Genomic DNA, 16,170 nt, shown 5'->3' on the forward strand with positions numbered 1-16,170 from the left:
CCTATACTTTTTACTACAAAGCCCGAAGAAAATATTACCAACATGGGTTAAGGATAGTATATTATTGAGACCTCTAAGAGAGATGTGGGGTGAACTGAATAGGTTATGGGGCCTAGCAGCGGATGTATCAGATCTAATGCCGCTACAAGAGAACCCCTTATTTAAACGGGGTCAGAGAACAAAGTGTTTCGTAGATGGGCGGAGTTGAGGATCACTAGATTAGAACATGTCCTAGGGGTAAGGGGACAGTTGCTGGGCTTGGGAGCCCTGGGGGTGGGTATTAACGCATGTTACCAATTTGCCTATTACCAGCTAGCGCATTATGGCCGCTCTCTGGAGCCTGGAAAGCTGGGGAGTGGCCAAGGTAGTCATATTCGAGAATTCTTCTGAGCTGTGCCTGGGGAACGTCTGTCGGTGTCAGGGCTGCATAGGGTGTTGGGGGAGCACTACGAAGGCAAAGCAACCGGGCATATCCTTCAGCATTGGGCCCAAGATCTTCAACGCCCTAACTTACAGCTGGACTTTGTGTACTAAGTGTGGGCAGAAGGAGGGCACGCTATTTCACTATCTATGGGAGTACCACATGATAAAAAGTTTTGGGGGTCGGGTGATCAACTTTTTGGAGACTGTATTACAGGGGAGAATTCTACTTTCCCCCTTGGGTATCTTATTGGATAAATATGAAGTGTTCGCTATGCATACCAGGGGGGCACGACAGTTTATTAGGAAAGCTAGTATCATGGGGAAGAAGCTTATTATGAATGCGTGGGTATCCGAAGATCCTCCTGAATATTGGCACTGGAAGAACAAGCTGCATGACCTGTTACTATTAGAGCGGAGGGCGGTGGGATCCTCCCCAAAAAGGAGGAAAGCTTTTCTGGAGATATGGGAACTATATATCCAGGTACTAGCACCCAGGGCACGTAGTTTTAGCTTAAATCGTCTTTGAAGCATGGAGAGAATTTTTATTATTATTATTATTTTTTGTCTGTTTAATTACAATGTTACAGTGTAAGAATCAGGATTGGGCGGGGGGGGGGGGGGGAACAGTGATGTAAATGTTTGAGGATGTTTCTGATTCCTTATGTTTCAGTGTACAAAGTTTATGCTACGCTTTTGCATAGTCAGGAAGAATGTGGCATTTTTGATCTGTGTTCCATAAAACGGGAAAGGCAGAGAATAGAATGTAGAACAGACAGCGTGGTGGAGCATTGGGGTTAATTGGGGAGGGCTATCAGAGTGCAGGTCTTCCTCTTCTTTCTAGTGTATCTGCTATGTTGAGATTCTAATGGTTAATCCTTCATGTTATCCTTGGGAGCAAGCTTGCCACTATTCATCGGGGAAGGGTGGGGGGGTGGGGTCTGTATTGGGTGAAAAAAAAAGTTGCATGACTTGTAAATTGTATTTGGATTGTTCTTTTACTGGTGACCAATTGAAACACAATACACAATGGACGTTGAAAACTGGATGACAATGTTGATAGAAGAATGTATACAACAATCAAACCTTTGTTTATCTTTAATAAAAATGATTTAAACATAAACAGAATTTACTTTTGTTTTAAGAATTGTTAAATTTTTGGCTTTAGGCTGTGTGATAACTGGGACTAATGCTTTGCATATGGTTTTTTGATACAGGATTGAATGGTAGGTAAAGTCACCCTGAACTTATTGTCAGTATCAAGAAACCTTTACCCACTCTGGAGTCTATGCAGAGCATGTAGCTAAGCTGTTTCTCCCTACAGCTTGTCATACAAAACAGACACTGTCAGATACAGAGGCCATTGCAGAAAGCCATGAATAGAGCGCGGATGTCTGCTTCTACCATGAGCAGCAAACTAAGTATATACAAATGTTTATGTGTGCAGAACTTGTGTGCAAATTGGGGGAGTCTGCCCTAAGCATGTGCACAAAGGTTTTGTGGTGAGTACAGCTTCTTGTGTGCATGTTGGAACAAGTGTGTCGGGACACGACGCCTGTTCTTCTGCACATAAGTATCAGCCTTGCAAAATTTCTTGCACATACAATATTTATGAACAGAAGAACAGGTGCTGATGTGTGCTGACAGTTGTTTTTGTTCTGATATGTGCCAAAGCTCTGTTACCTGCCATCAGTCTTTTAAACTTGCAGACACTTCTTCAGGTTTCAGGAGAAGACAAAACTGGCAGCTAAATCTTCTCTGCTAATCTTTCTACATTACCCCAGACCTGACAAAAGAATTTATTATGTTGTCCACACAGCTAAAGCCACTATTTCTTTTTGTGCCCAGAATATTTAATGGCCTTATTACCATACATTTTAATGCAATGTGTGACCAAGTCTTCCATGTGAGTTAACATTTTCACTCAATCCCTCTGTGCATTGATTGGCCATTAATGTTTGTGTACAGCTTGAGATAGCCATGCGGCTAGACTTTCTGCATTGGCCCCTGAGTAAAATAACCCAAAGCCATGCAAACATGCTACTCAGAAACATAGAACACTGCAACATTTCCATTTCTGGCTGGTGGAAGCAGTTATCATTGGAGTTAATGAGGAAGCAGTAATAGATCCTTACTTTCCTCAGCCTGCAGGCACAGGTGGTTGTTAAGGAAAACAAAGGTGACACTTTCCCACCTCTTGGTGACATACATTGGTTGAGAACAGCTGTTATAGAGAAAGAGAGAGAGGTGCTGCTCCTCTGAGATAGCACATAGTGAATTAATGTGACCCATATATGTGAACTTTAAAAACAATTGCTTAATAGTTAACATTTTATCCATACTCTATTTGAATTGTAATTTATATATAAGTAAAAATATTATTTTAAGCTTAAGAATATAAACATTATTTTAATTTTAACTTTTATTTCTTTGTTCAGAAAGTAATTGGAGTGTTTAAGCCAAAATCTGAAGAGCCTTATGGTCATTTAAACCCAAAATGGACTAAATATTTCCACAAGATCTGTTGTCCATGCTGCTTTGGCCGTGGCTGTTTAGTTCCCAATCAAGGGTATCTTTCTGAGGCTGGTGCATCTCTTGTAGACAGCAAGCTGGGCCTAGAAATAGTGCCTAAAACTAAGGTGAGAGAAAACCTTCACATTTACATTGTTGAACATAGAAAAGTCGATAATGTCCTTTAGGTAAAGACGGCTAGGCACATGTGGTCTTTGCATTTAGCACAGGCATTATCTTTACATCCATCTAATTAAGGAACCTCTATTTTTCACATGCATTCTTCAATTGTTACTTTTTTGCCATCTCCACTTGGAGGCTGTTTCCTGTATCCACCACCCTTTTGTTGAAAATCTAAATTTCTTCACTCAACGTGTAATTAAACTCTGGAATTCGTTGCCAGAGAATGTGGTAAAAGCAGTTAGCTTAGCGGGCTTTAAAAACAGTTTGGATGGCTTCCTAAAGGAAAAGTCCATAGACCATTATTAAAATGGACTTGGGGAAAATCCATTGTTTATTTCTAGGATAAGCAGCATAAAATGTACTGTTTTGGGATCTTGGCAGGTATTTGCAACCTGGGTTGGCCACTGTTGGAAACAGGATGCTGAGCTTGATGGACCTTTGATCTGTCCCAGTATGGCAACACTTATGTACTTATGTCCTTAAAATTAAACTAAATATTTCCATGTGTTGACTCCTAGAGTCTATCACTTCTGGAACACCTGTCACTACCCTCCCAGCCCCAGTTCTGAAACTTGTTTCCTTAGAAAAATCCTTGCTTTGTATTATCTTTTGGGTAGTAAGTAGTAGTAGTAGCTAGTATTAAGCTGTTCTCATGAATACTAGAAGAATTAATGGGGAAGTGTTTGTGGTTTTTTTTGAGTATTTTTTTATTAGTGGCAAGACAATTCCAAACAATTCCAAAAACATGATAATTTTCACTAATACAAATAAATCCTAACCACTCAACCCAGTCCAAGGTCCATAAGAAACAACCTGTTCTAAACTTGGTGGGAGTCCTTACGCCAAGTCCTGAAAACCATGGTTAACCCCCCCCCCCCCCCCAACCCCCAGGTTCCACAGAATAGTTAGGAACTTGCATTGTTAATTGTTCAACAACCAGCTTTGAGCTCTGTGAGGCAGCCAAAGTGTTTCCCACACTTTACTATATTTGTGCCATCTAATCGGGTTAGTCCACCCTGCCCTGTAATGCTCCATGATCATCAGTTCACAGAAAAAGTTTCTTTAATGTGTAATTGAAGGTGGATGTTCATTTTGCTGGGGCCTTCATTCCAAGATCTAAATTTATCGGAAGGGCCACTTTTTGAATAATTCCGTTTCAAACCCGCATATCCACCAAAATTTGAAAATTCAGACAAAAACTGCTGTCAGTGATGCCTTGGAATTCATGAGAAGCGGTTAAATATTGTCTGCAAAAGCTAGGATTTTGACCTCTATAGACCCAAGTCAGACCCCTTTTCTTGTTGGTGTTTGTCTAATTCATTGAAGAAATTGTTTAAGAAATGTGTATGTGTGTGTGTAGGGGGGGGGGGGGGGGATAGAGGGCAACCCTGTCGTGTATCCTTATGAATAGAAAAGCTTTTGGAGACCACCATTAACTAATAAATGTACCATGAAGCACTATACAAGGCTTGCAAAGCAGCTTCAAAAAATGCTACAAAACTCCCAAAATCCCAACATGTGAAACAGGAAGGGCCACGACACTTGGTCAAACACCTTTTCTGCATCACAGACTATAAGGGCCTCTATGTGATTAATTCATGTAGTGCTTCCCAGGCAGCTAATGTCTTTCTGACATTATATAATACAAGACTTGTCTGTTTCTCACAAACCCCACTTGGTCATCCCTGATTAAAGAAGATAAAATGTTAGCCAACCAAAGGGCCAACACGCTGGCCATAATTTTTATGTCAACATTTAATAAAGAAATGGCTCAGTGAGACCAAAAGCATCTTTCCCAGGTTTCGGGATAAGGGCAATCAAGGCTTGATTGGCTTCCTCCAGCAGTGCTTTCAGTGGCCTTTACAAAATAATGCTATAACACTTCACTATGAGGGTTTTGTAGTGTGGACTTGAGGCTTTGCACAAAGAGAGAGAACGAATGACTAAATCTTCTCTCCTGATGAGGGCATTTAAAGCCTCCAGGTAGTGGCATACTGAGGGCGGGAACGGTGGGGGCGGCCTGCCCCGGGTGCAGGTCGTGAGGAGGTGCTGCCATGGACGCCTTCCTCCCCCCCCCCCCCCCCCGATGGGTGCGGTGCTGCCATCTTCACCCCCACCCCCGACTGGTGCGGTGCTGCATGGGTGTCCCGTCCCCCCCGACTAGTGCAGTATCACTCTCCCTCTCCTCACTTCACTCCTGCCCCACTCTGCAGGTCTTTAAACTTCGAGGCTTCCGGCAGCATCAGCAATGTAAGCGCTGCCTTCAGCCAGCCCCGGAAGCATTTTCTGTATAGAGGAGGCTTCCAGGGCAGGCTGAAGGCAGCACTTTCATAGCTGAGATGCTGCTGGCAGGCCTGGAAGCTTGGAGGCATGCAGGAGCAGACGAGCGTGGAGTGAGGAGGGGGAGAGCGATACAGCACTAATCGGGGGGGGGGGGGCGGAGGAGGAAGGAGGGAGAGCGATGCCAGCCAGACCATAGGGAAAGGGGGATAGAGGAGGATGTGATGTGATGCCACATCTAAGGGGAAGAGGGGGTGGAGAGAGCGATGCCAGACCTAAGGGGAAAGGGCGGTGGAGAGAGGAAGGAAAGCAATGACGGGAATGGGAAAAGGGGGTGGAGAAAAGAGTGAGAGTGATACCAGATCAAAGGGAAGCAAGAGGGGGAGGGGAAGAAAGGTGGGATGTATGAGGGAGAGGAGACTGGGAAAAAGCTGGATCAGGGGAGAGGGAGAACAAGATGCAGTACTATGAAGAAGGGGAGAGAGATACTGGCCCTGGGTTTGGAGTGCAGGAGAGAGGGAGAAAGAAGGGTGAGGAACATGGGAAGGGATGGAGACACAGAGAGCAAATGCTGAACGTGGGGGAATAGGGACAGAGACACAGATGGGAGATTATGGAATAGGAGAGAGGGAATGACAGTGGATATGGAGAGTAAAAAGTCAGATAGGAGATAGGCAGAAGATGGGTATGGATGGGGAACAGAGTGGAGAAATAAAGATGGAGAGAGGGGGAGATGCTGGAATGCCTCATGTAAAAACGAGAGAGGAGGCACATGCTGTATAGAAGGGAAGGAAAAGGCAGGCGGTGGATGGAAGTGGCAGAGAAAGTTGGTAGGCACCATATGGAAAGGGGGAGAGGGCAGACTGGATGGAAAGGGCAGAGAAAGCAGACAGACACTGGATGAAAGGGAGAGAGAGAGCAGACGCTGGATGGAAGGGAGAGAGTGAAGAGAAGACGAGGAAAGCAGAAATCAGAGTTGACAAAGGTAGAAAAAAAGATTTGATTTATTTATTTGCTTTAGAATAAAGTAGTATTGTAGCTGTGGTGAGAAATAGAAAATGAAAATAAGGTGATCTTTTTGTTGGACTAATTTTAATGCATTTTCAACTAACTTTCAGAGACCAAAACCTCCATCCTTAGGTCAGGACAGGACCACAACAGCAGTATATTGTACTGACCTTCGGAAGGGGGTTTTGGCCTCTGAAAGATAATTGAAAAATGTATTAGTCCAATAAAATGGTATTATCTTATTTTCTGGGGTTTTTTTTAATTTCTATTTGTTAATTTGTAAAGTGGTGATTGGTATTTGTCAGTTTTTCAAATTTACATCTATCTTTGTATTTTGACAGTACTAGGGGACATTCATCACTGTTTCTGCGGTGTTGTATTGTATGCGGAATCTGGCCTCCTGGGTGTCAGTTTAATTTTAGTTTCTCCGAGGACAAGCAGGCTGCTTGTTCTCACTGATGGGTGACGTCCACGGCAGCCCCTCCAATCGGAACACTTTACTAGCAAAGGCCTTTGCTAGTCCTTGCGCGCCGATGCGCACCGCGCATGCGCGGCCGTCTTCCCGCCCGAACCGGCTCGTGTTCATTAGTCTTCTTTTGTCCGCGCTCGGTACGGTCGCGTTTACGCCGTTCGCGCCCCTTAAGTTGACCTCGCGCGTCTTTTTTGACTTTTCACTAAAAAAAAAAAAAAAAAAAAAAGGATTTCGGAAGAAGGCCTGTTCGGTCTTTTTCCCCTTCCTCTATTTCCAGTTTTTGCCCCGTTAAGTTTTCTTTCGTTTTCGGGGTAGGCCCTTTTGAGGCCTCGGGTCGAATTTTTTTCTCCCCCTCTTTTTGGTGCCTTACCGCAATTACGAGTTTTGATTTTGCCGGCGTGATTTTTCCGCCCATGTCATCGAAGTCTCCCAGCGGCTTCAAGAAGTGCACCCAGTGCGCCCGGGTAATCTCGCTCACTGACAGGCACGCGTCGTGTCTTCAGTGTCTAGGGGCTGGGCACCGCCCACAGGCCTGTAGTCTTTGCACCCTTTTACAGAAAAGGACTCAAGTAGCGAGATTGGCCCAGTGGAACGTTTTGTTCTCGGGCTCTTCGTCGGCATCGGCACCGGGAGTATCGAGTGCGTCGACGGTGTCAAGACCTCCGTCCTCGGCCGCGAGTGCATCGAGGCATCGACCCTCTGCGTCGGGGCCGAGACATCGGAAGGCTGCGTCGGCGGTACCGGGTCCTCCACTAGTGCTGATGTCGTCGGACGGTGGTGCTTCGACTGGAGTGCAGGTGAGGGCTGTCCATTCCCCTGCTGGTGGCGGTGAGCCTTCGGGTGGGTCTCCCCCTACCCTGAGGGCTCCTGCGGTACAGCCCCCCCGAGACCGACCTTCTTCGGCCTCGGCCCCGAGGAAGCGACGGCTGGATTCTACGTCCTCCTCGTCGGTACCGGGAAGCTCCGGTGACATGCTTCGTTTGAAAAAGTCAAAGAAGCATCGACACCGGTCCCCTTCCTGTGTCGGTACCGAGAGCTCTGGGTCGCCGAGGGAGTCGGCACCCAGTAGGCATCGGCACCGGGAGGACCGCTCATCCTCTGTTCAGGAGGTGTCGATGCGCTCCACCTTGGACAGCCCGGAACGGCCTCCACGCCCAGAACAGACTCTGACATCGACACCTGCATTGGCTTCCATGTCTTTCTCCACAGCCGCTCTGCACGAGAGTCTCCGGGCCGTTCTCCCAGAGATCTTGGGAGAGCTGTTGCGCCCTTCCCCTCCGGTACCGGGGGTGCTTGCGCCACCGGTACCGTCGAGTGAGGCGCCGGCTGGCCCCTTGCCCGGGGTGAGGTCTTCGACCGACTGCGGTCGCCTCCCAGGAAGGCTCCCCAACGACGTCGGCGGAGGGAGCTTTGCCGGTGCGGGCGAGGGAGTCTACCTCTCGACGCTCACACCGTGGCCGTGGTTCCACGGAGTCGAGCCGGGCACGGCTTCAGACACAGGTCCGTGAACTTGTGTCTGATGCCGATGGTGAGGCCTCGTGGGAGGAGGAGGAGGACATCAGATATTTCTCTGACGAGGAGTCTGATGGCCTTCCTTCTGATCCCACTCCCTCCCCTGAAAGGCAGCTTTCTCCTCCCGAGAGTCTGTCTTTTGCGGCCTTTGTCCGGGAGATGTCTACGGCCATCACCTTCCCGGTGGTTGTGGAGGACGAGTCCAGGGCTGAAATGTTTGAGCTCCTGGACTATCCTTCTCCACCTAAGGAAGCGTCCACAGTACCCATGCATCATGTCCTAAAAAAGACATTGCTTGCGAACTGGACCAAGCCACTAAGTAATCCCCACATTCCCAAGAAGATCGAGTCCCAGTACCGGATCCATGGGGACCCGAGCTGATGTGCACTCAGTTGCCTCACGACTCTGAAGTTGTGGATTTGGCCCTAAAGAAGGCTAAGAGTTCTAGGGAGCATGCTTCGGCGCCCCCGGGCAAGGACTCTAGAACCTTAGACTCCTTTGGGAGGCAGGCCTACCATTCTTCTATGCTCGTGGCCAAAATCCAGTCTTACCAGCTCTACACGAGCATACACATGCGGAACAATGTGCGGCAGTTGGCGGGCTTGGTGGACAAGCTCCCCCCTGATATCGCATCTTAATAAAGCTTTTGCTGTGTACCTAAATAAAATGGGATCATCTTTTTGTATAGCATTAGTAACAAAATAAAACCTCTAATTCCCAAATATTTCTGAAAGTGACTGTCCTGTATAAGGTAGGTTCAAATTCCGCTTAGAGAGGTATGATCTGAGAGAGCAGATTGCCTAATCTCTGCCATTGCAATTTTCCCAAGACAACTAAAATTAGAGGGACATTTATCAATGTGAGCTACTATTAAAATGAGTTATTTTACCACTAACTAGTGCTATTTTATGTAATGAGATCTGTTTACTAATAACTTGTATTAACAGTAAAGCAGTGGCGTAGCTAGGGTATCTGACACCCAGGGCCAGTTATTTTTTAACACCCCCTCCAAAATCCTGTACTAGGCATACCGAGAATACAAAACACTTGGGACCTATGGAGCAATTCTTCCATACCATAGGCAGTAATTTCTATGAGTCACACAAGGAAAAGGAAAGCACTTTAAACACAACTGTGAGCACTAGAACATCAATTCACCTATTGTAAAATGAAACCAGATAGAATAGTACAGATCATCAATCCTGCACAATCAATGCCAACAAAAGCCCTGTCTTTTTCACAGACACACCCTAATCCACTATAGAATAAGTAATCATAAACTTTCTATTTAAACAAAAATTAAACTGAACCCCCAAGATGACAGATTCTGCATACAATGCAACATACAGAAACAGAAAATGTCCCCTAGTACTGTGCAAAATATAAAGATAGCAAATGTAAATTTGAAAAAACTAACAAATACCAATAACTACTTTACAAATTAACAAATAGAAATAAAGCAAATATAGAAAATAAAATACCTTTTTATTGGACTAATACATTTAGCTTTCAGAGGCCAAAACCTCCTTCCTCAGGTCAATACAGTATACTGCTGTTAAAGTATCCTATCCTGACCTGAGGAAGGGGGTTTTGTTCTCCGAAAGTTAGTCAAAATGTATTAAAATTAGTCCAATAAAAAGATTACCTTATTGCCACGTTCTGTTTATAAACATTTATTAACACAGCTACAATACTATTTACAGTTTGTTGTCTCTTGTTTCTGCTTTCCTCATCTTCGTTTCACTGTCTCCCTTCCACCCAGTATCTGTCTTTGCTCTCTCCCTACCATCCAGTATCTGTCTTCGCTCTCTCCCAACCATCCAGTATCTGTCTGCGCTGTGCCCCTTCCAACCACCGTCTGCCCTCTCTCTCCCTCTGCCCCTTTGATCCACCGTCTGCCCTCCCTCTCCCATCCATCCAGGGTCTGTCCCCTCTCTCTCTCTGCCCCCAGTTTTAGCCCCATTATCCCACCAGTCCCCAGCTTCAGCCCCAGCCACTTCTCCCTGTCCCATTTTCAGCCCCCAGTTCCAGTACTAGCCCCCTTATCCCATCTACCCTCCTTTTCAGCCCCCAGTTCCAGTCCCCTTAATCCACCTGCCTTACATTAGGGGCCCCCCTTTTCAGCTCCAGCCCCATTCTCTCACCTGCCCTCCTTTTCAGCCCCAGACCCATTATCCCACCTGCCCCTGTCCCAGGCATGGCCCCAGTCTCCCTCCTGCCCCCTTCTCACACCCAAGCTCCAGCCCCCATCTCCCATCTAAACTCCCCCCCCCCCCCGACCCAGTCCCCTTTTCCCATCTGAGCCCATCCCCCGACCCAGTCCCCACCTGCCTACCATCAGCTCCCTCAACAGCCCCATTCTCTCTGCCACCCGACCGGCTGCGCTGCAGTTTAAAAATCGCTGAATCAGCGGCGCAGCTCTAGCATGCAGTGAACACGCCTCTGTTAAAGAAGCGGATTGCCTCATCGGGCCTTACAGTGAGAGAAGGCCCGACGAGGCGATCCGCTTCTTTTACAGGCAGAGGTGCGTTCACTGCACGCTAGAGCTGCGTCGCTGATTCAGAGATTTTTAAACTGCAGCGGGGGGGGGGGGGAGGGGGGGGGGCTGTTGAAGGAGCTGACTTCAGTGCCAGCAGCCTTTCGGTCAGGCACAGCGGGAGTGGAACACCCCCCCTCGCTCTTACACCCGGGGCGGACCACCGCCCCGCCCTTGCTACGCCACTGCAATAAAGTAACCCATCTTAACAGTAAAACACATTGATAACTCCCCCCCCCCACCTTAATCTAGTAAAACATTTGAGCTGTCAGTTGTATATGTTCATATGGCAAGGTCACTCAATTATCAACTCGGAGGCATAGTTAATCAAGTTGCCTCTTAGTACGCTCCTGACTTGTCTGCTGACTTTTACCTTGTATAAATGCAAAGTTAACTTGGAAGGTCAGCAAATCAGGATTATCTCATTCTAAGGTGTTAAAAAAAATACCCAAAACAAAAAACTCCCTACAAACTACTACTTCCTTAGTGTCCAGTTGAACCATCCTAATGATTGCGCTGTATCCCCTTTCTACCAGCAGATGAAGGTAGAGAAACTAACTTTCTCCGAGTACAAGCAAGCCTATTTATTCTCACAAGTGGGTGATGCTGACCCGCATCACCTGGTCAGGGACTTAAGACTTGCATAAGTAGAGCTTTGTGGAGCTCGAGACACGTTCCACTGCACACGCGTGAGTGCTTTCCCGCCTGCCAAGAGAGCACGGTCTCCTCAATTTTGTTTTTCTACTGTGGTGAGCAGAAGAGGGTGGGTTTTTTTTTTTTTTAACCGTGTCTTCACTTCACTTGGTCCAAAGAGCTTTGTCTGTGCCTTTCGACAATTTTCTTGTCTTCTTTTGTATTCCCGCTTGTGGAACCCCCTTTTTTTTCCTCTTTTTTTATTTTTTTTTTTTGTTACATTTGTACCCCACACTTTTTCCCACTCATGGCAGGCTCAATGCTGCAGGCAATGGAGGGTTAAGTGACTTGCCCAGAGTCGCAAGGAGCTGCCTGTGCTGGGAATCGATCTCAGTTCCCCAGGACCAAAGTCCACCACCCTAACCACTAGGCCACTCCTCCTCCTTTATTTCTTAGATTGTTTTTTGTTTTTGCTGCTTAGACCCTCTGACACTAGGAGCAATGAAGCATCGAGTGGGTCAACACCTGCCTTGAGGCCTCCTGCTCTGCAGGGCCCCTGGGACCGTCCATTGTTAGACCCGACCCTGAGCTGACGTGTGGATTTAGTTTTGCCCTCAGCACCGAGGAGCCTTGATGACAAGCTTCGGGTGAAGACCAGGAAGCATTAGCATTGATTGCTCTTGACCACTCCCCCTCCCCCTCCATACAGAAGGTACCGATGCATCAGTCTCCCAGCAGCCAAGACCCAGCTCCTGCATCGACCCCGGCAGCTCTGCAATTTGCGCCTGAACTGGCACTCCAGCTTTTCCTGTTGTTGGCCCTCAATGAGCGCGTCTGGGCCTTGCTCCCTGAGCTGATGGATGGCCTTTTGCAACGGTGTGCATCGGCATCGGGGTGCTTGCGTGCAGCCTCCAACACCGATGCCGCATATGGCTCAGCTGTCAACTGCCACCCAAGCCGGCACTCCAATGTCGGTGGCGGAAGCTTCACTGCAGGAGCCGGCTTCTTGATGCCATCCTTGAGGACGTGACTCCTCCACTTCGAGGCAGGCTCCGTCTCAACATTTCCACCAGGAGATATTGTCTGACACCAAGGAGGAGCACTCATGGGATTCAAAGGAGGATCCAAGGTAGTTTTCCTCAGAAGAATCCTACGGAATTTCCTCTGAACCCTCCCCTCCACCTGAAAGGAGAAAGTATCCTCTGAAGAGCCCTTCATTCCCTTCTTTTGCCAAAGAAATGGCTACGGCCATTCCATTTCCTTTGGAGGCGGAGGACGAACCCAAGGCCAAGATGCTCGAGGTCCTGGACTACACGTCTTCTCCTAGGTAGGCTGTGGCTTTTCCTCTCCATGAGGTACTCCAGGAAGTCCTCGTTCGGAATTGGGAATACCTTCTTTCCTCCCTTTCATGCCCAAGAAGATCAATACCGTGTACCAGATCCACAGCACACCTGGTTTTGATAAGCCTCAGTTGCGTCACAATTCCATTGTGGTGGAATCCGCTCTCAAAACAGCCAGGAGTTCCAGAGACTATGCCTTTGTGCCCCCAGGCAGAGAAGCTAGGACCTTGGATTCTTTTGGGAGGAAGATGTTCCAGGCCTCTATGCTCGTGTCATGTGTCTGGTCTTACCAGCTCTTCATGAGCGTTTACTTACGGGACTCAGTTCTCATGTGGATGGGCTCCACATTCAAGGTGTTTGGTCCTCCCAGGAAACAAATCTTCAGATCAATCTCCTGGAGCTGCGGGTGATCTGGAACGCTCTAAAGACTTTTACTGATCTGCTGTTTCAACAAATTTGATCTCATTCAAACAGACAACCAGGTTGCAATGTATTACACCAATAAGCAGGGGGGCACCGGATCACACCCTGTGTGTCAGGTGGCCGTTCGGATGTGGCATTGAGCTCGCCATCAAGGCATATACCTACGAGCCACTTATCTGGTGGGCAAAAACAGTCTAGCCAACAGACTGCGACGTTTGTGAGTCCTTGGCCCAGAGGTGGCCATGTGAGAATCGCTCAATCACCTCTGGGTAGACCGAGTACCCTCAGACCTAAGAGTACTTCCAAGAACTGGAGGTGGTGGAAATGAAAACGGTAACGGAATTCAAACATGCGTGGGATAAGCATAAAGGAATCCTGTGCCGAAGGAATGGATCCTCAGGAGCTTAGTCAAGATCGGGAGGCGGGGCTGGTGGTTGGGAGGCTGGGATAGTGCTGGACAGACTTGTACTGTCTGTGCCAGAGCCGGTGGTGGGCAGCGGGACTGGTGGTTGGGAGACGGGGATAGTGCTGGACAGACTTGTACAGTCTGTGCCAGAGCCGGTGGTTGGGAGGCAGGGCTGGTGGTTGGGAGGTGAGGATAGTGCTGGACAGACTTATACGGTCTGTGCCCTGAAGAGCACAGGTACAAATCAAAGTAGGGTATACACAAAAAGCAGCAAATATGAGTTATCTTGTTGGGCAGACTGGATGGACCGTGCAGGTCTTTTTCTGCCGTCATCTACTATGTTACTATGGACCACAAGTGGAGATGACCTGAGGCAGCTTTATTAGTAGCAAAAAACACAAAGCTAAAAGGGTAGCCAAAAGGCACAGAAAGGAAAACAAGCAGCCTAGCTATACAGTCTAACCTAGCTGAAGCAAGGCAAATATAAAACATAGATTAAGGTAAAGTAGAACAGCCTAGCTGTGTAGGGAAATCAAACGTAAGCAGCCTAGCTGCGCATCTCAATATTAGCAAAGCAATGCAAACATATGGCATACAGTAGAACACAATAGAATAGGCAAAGGGCCCGCCCTAGCAGGACAAAGACAGACAATACTTGGCTGACAGTGGTAGTGGTTAAGAAAAGGGTTCATTCTGTCAGTACACTCAGATGAGCTGCTGAACAACCACGGCAAGCTCCCTCAAAACCAGAGTGGAGCAGAACAAAACAAAGGGAAAAGTCTCTTGAGGATCTGCACCGCAGGTAGAGGCTAGAGTGGGTCACTCCACTCACAGAAGACTAAGGATGTCCCTCAACGTGTAATTAAACTCTGGAATTCATTGTCAGAGAATGTGGTAAAGGTGATTTAGCTTAGTGGGGTTTAGAAAGGGTCTGGCCAACTTTCTAAAGGAAAAGTCCATAGACCATTATTAAATTGACTTGGGAAAATCCACTGCTTATTTCTAGGATAAGCATCATAAAATGTATTGAGCTTTTTTGGGATCTTGCCAGTCAATAGGATGCTGAGCTTGATGGACCTTTGGTCTGTCCCAGTGTGGCAATACTTATATACTTAAACACATGCGGACTGTGAAATATTGCAGGAAGATCTTAGGAAATTGGAAGACTGGGCATCCAAATGGCAGATGAAATTTAATGTGGACAAATGCAAAGGTGATGCACATTGGAAAGAATAATCTGAATCATAGTTACCTGATGCTAGGGTCCACCTTGGGGGTCAGCACCTTAGAAAAAGATCTAGGTGTCGTCGTAGATACTAGGCTGAAATCTTCTGCTTAGTGTGTGATGGTGGCCGAAAAAGCAAACAGGATGCTAAGAATTATTAGGAATAAGACCAAAAATACTATAATGCCTCTCTATTGCTCCAAGGTGTGACTTCACCTTGAGTATTGCGTTCAGTTGTGGTAACCTTATCTCAAAAAAGGTCAGACGCACGCACATAGACTTCAACAGATGCTCAATCATGAAGCCATGCCCCGCAGTCGAGAGAGAACAGAACTTTGATCCGTCAGCTCAGCAGAGGTACGCGACGGCTTCAGGGGAGGTATTTCGGAGGAAAGGGTGGTGTACAAAGGGTCGTGGTAGGGGGGTGCAGGGGACATTAAAGCGGAGGGGGGGTTTTGAATGTGAGGAAGGGGGTAGTCTGCAACGCGGTGGGAGGGGCTTGACGGCCCTTGAACTGGGAGGGAGGGACATATGTGTGGGTGGGTGTGTGGATGTGCTTCGGGTGGGGCCCTTGAACTGGGAGGAAGGGGGGTCTGCAACTCGGGAGGGAGGGAGTTCTGCAACTCAGCAAGGAAGGAAGGGAGGGAGAGGGATATGGAACACGGGAGGGAGGGGTATGGAACTTGGGAAGGAAGGGAGGATGGGTGGGAATTTACCTTGCTAGCGCCCGTTTCATAGCGTTTCAAAATGGGCCTTTTTTACTAGTAAAGGAATAAATGATAGAATTTGATTCATACAGGAAACAGAATATTCTGGAAAGATGCATATTCATTAGGTAGGAAGGGTAATTATAATTAAGATAATGACGAAAGGAAGAAAAAAGTATTTAACAGGAAACAGAACTGAGGATGGCGAGCCTCAATGTGCCTACACTAGGAGGTGGACATATTGACAGCTCCCAGGGAAAACTCTGTTTTTATTCGCTACATATTATACTGTATTGGGAGTTTATCCTATATAATAATTTGCACCTCCAACATTCTACGTCTGGATGCCTGGGTTCGTAACACCCATTCCCACTCATTGCCCCGCCCTTGCGTCAAAATGTAATGTCAGAGGGCGGAACAATGAGGCGGAAGGGAACACTGGAGGCGAGATGATGTCAGGAGGAGAGAATCGCAGGACATAGAGGGGAAGGAGGGAGGAAAGGGAGGGCAGGGC

At 47.3% G+C, this 16,170-nt stretch overlaps 1 protein-coding gene across 2 annotated transcripts in view; it reads left to right on the forward strand.

Moving 5' to 3' along the window:
• The window catches only part of PI4K2B (phosphatidylinositol 4-kinase type 2 beta), a 101,927-nt gene that overhangs the window by 25,289 nt on the left and 60,468 nt on the right, over nucleotides 1-16,170 (forward strand). Inside the window, exon 3 of one of the 2 annotated variants that reach the window (XM_030191247.1) lies at nucleotides 2,859-3,059. The exons of the other annotated variant lie outside the window; for it this stretch is intronic. Coding sequence (XP_030047107.1) covers nucleotides 2,859-3,059 — 201 coding nt within the window. The remainder of the gene's footprint in view (nucleotides 1-2,858; nucleotides 3,060-16,170) is intronic. 2 annotated transcript variants of the gene reach the window in all.

Source organism: Microcaecilia unicolor, chromosome 2 (assembly GCF_901765095.1).
Source record: "Microcaecilia unicolor chromosome 2, aMicUni1.1, whole genome shotgun sequence".
Classification (NCBI taxonomy): Eukaryota; Metazoa; Chordata; class Amphibia; order Gymnophiona; family Siphonopidae; genus Microcaecilia; species Microcaecilia unicolor.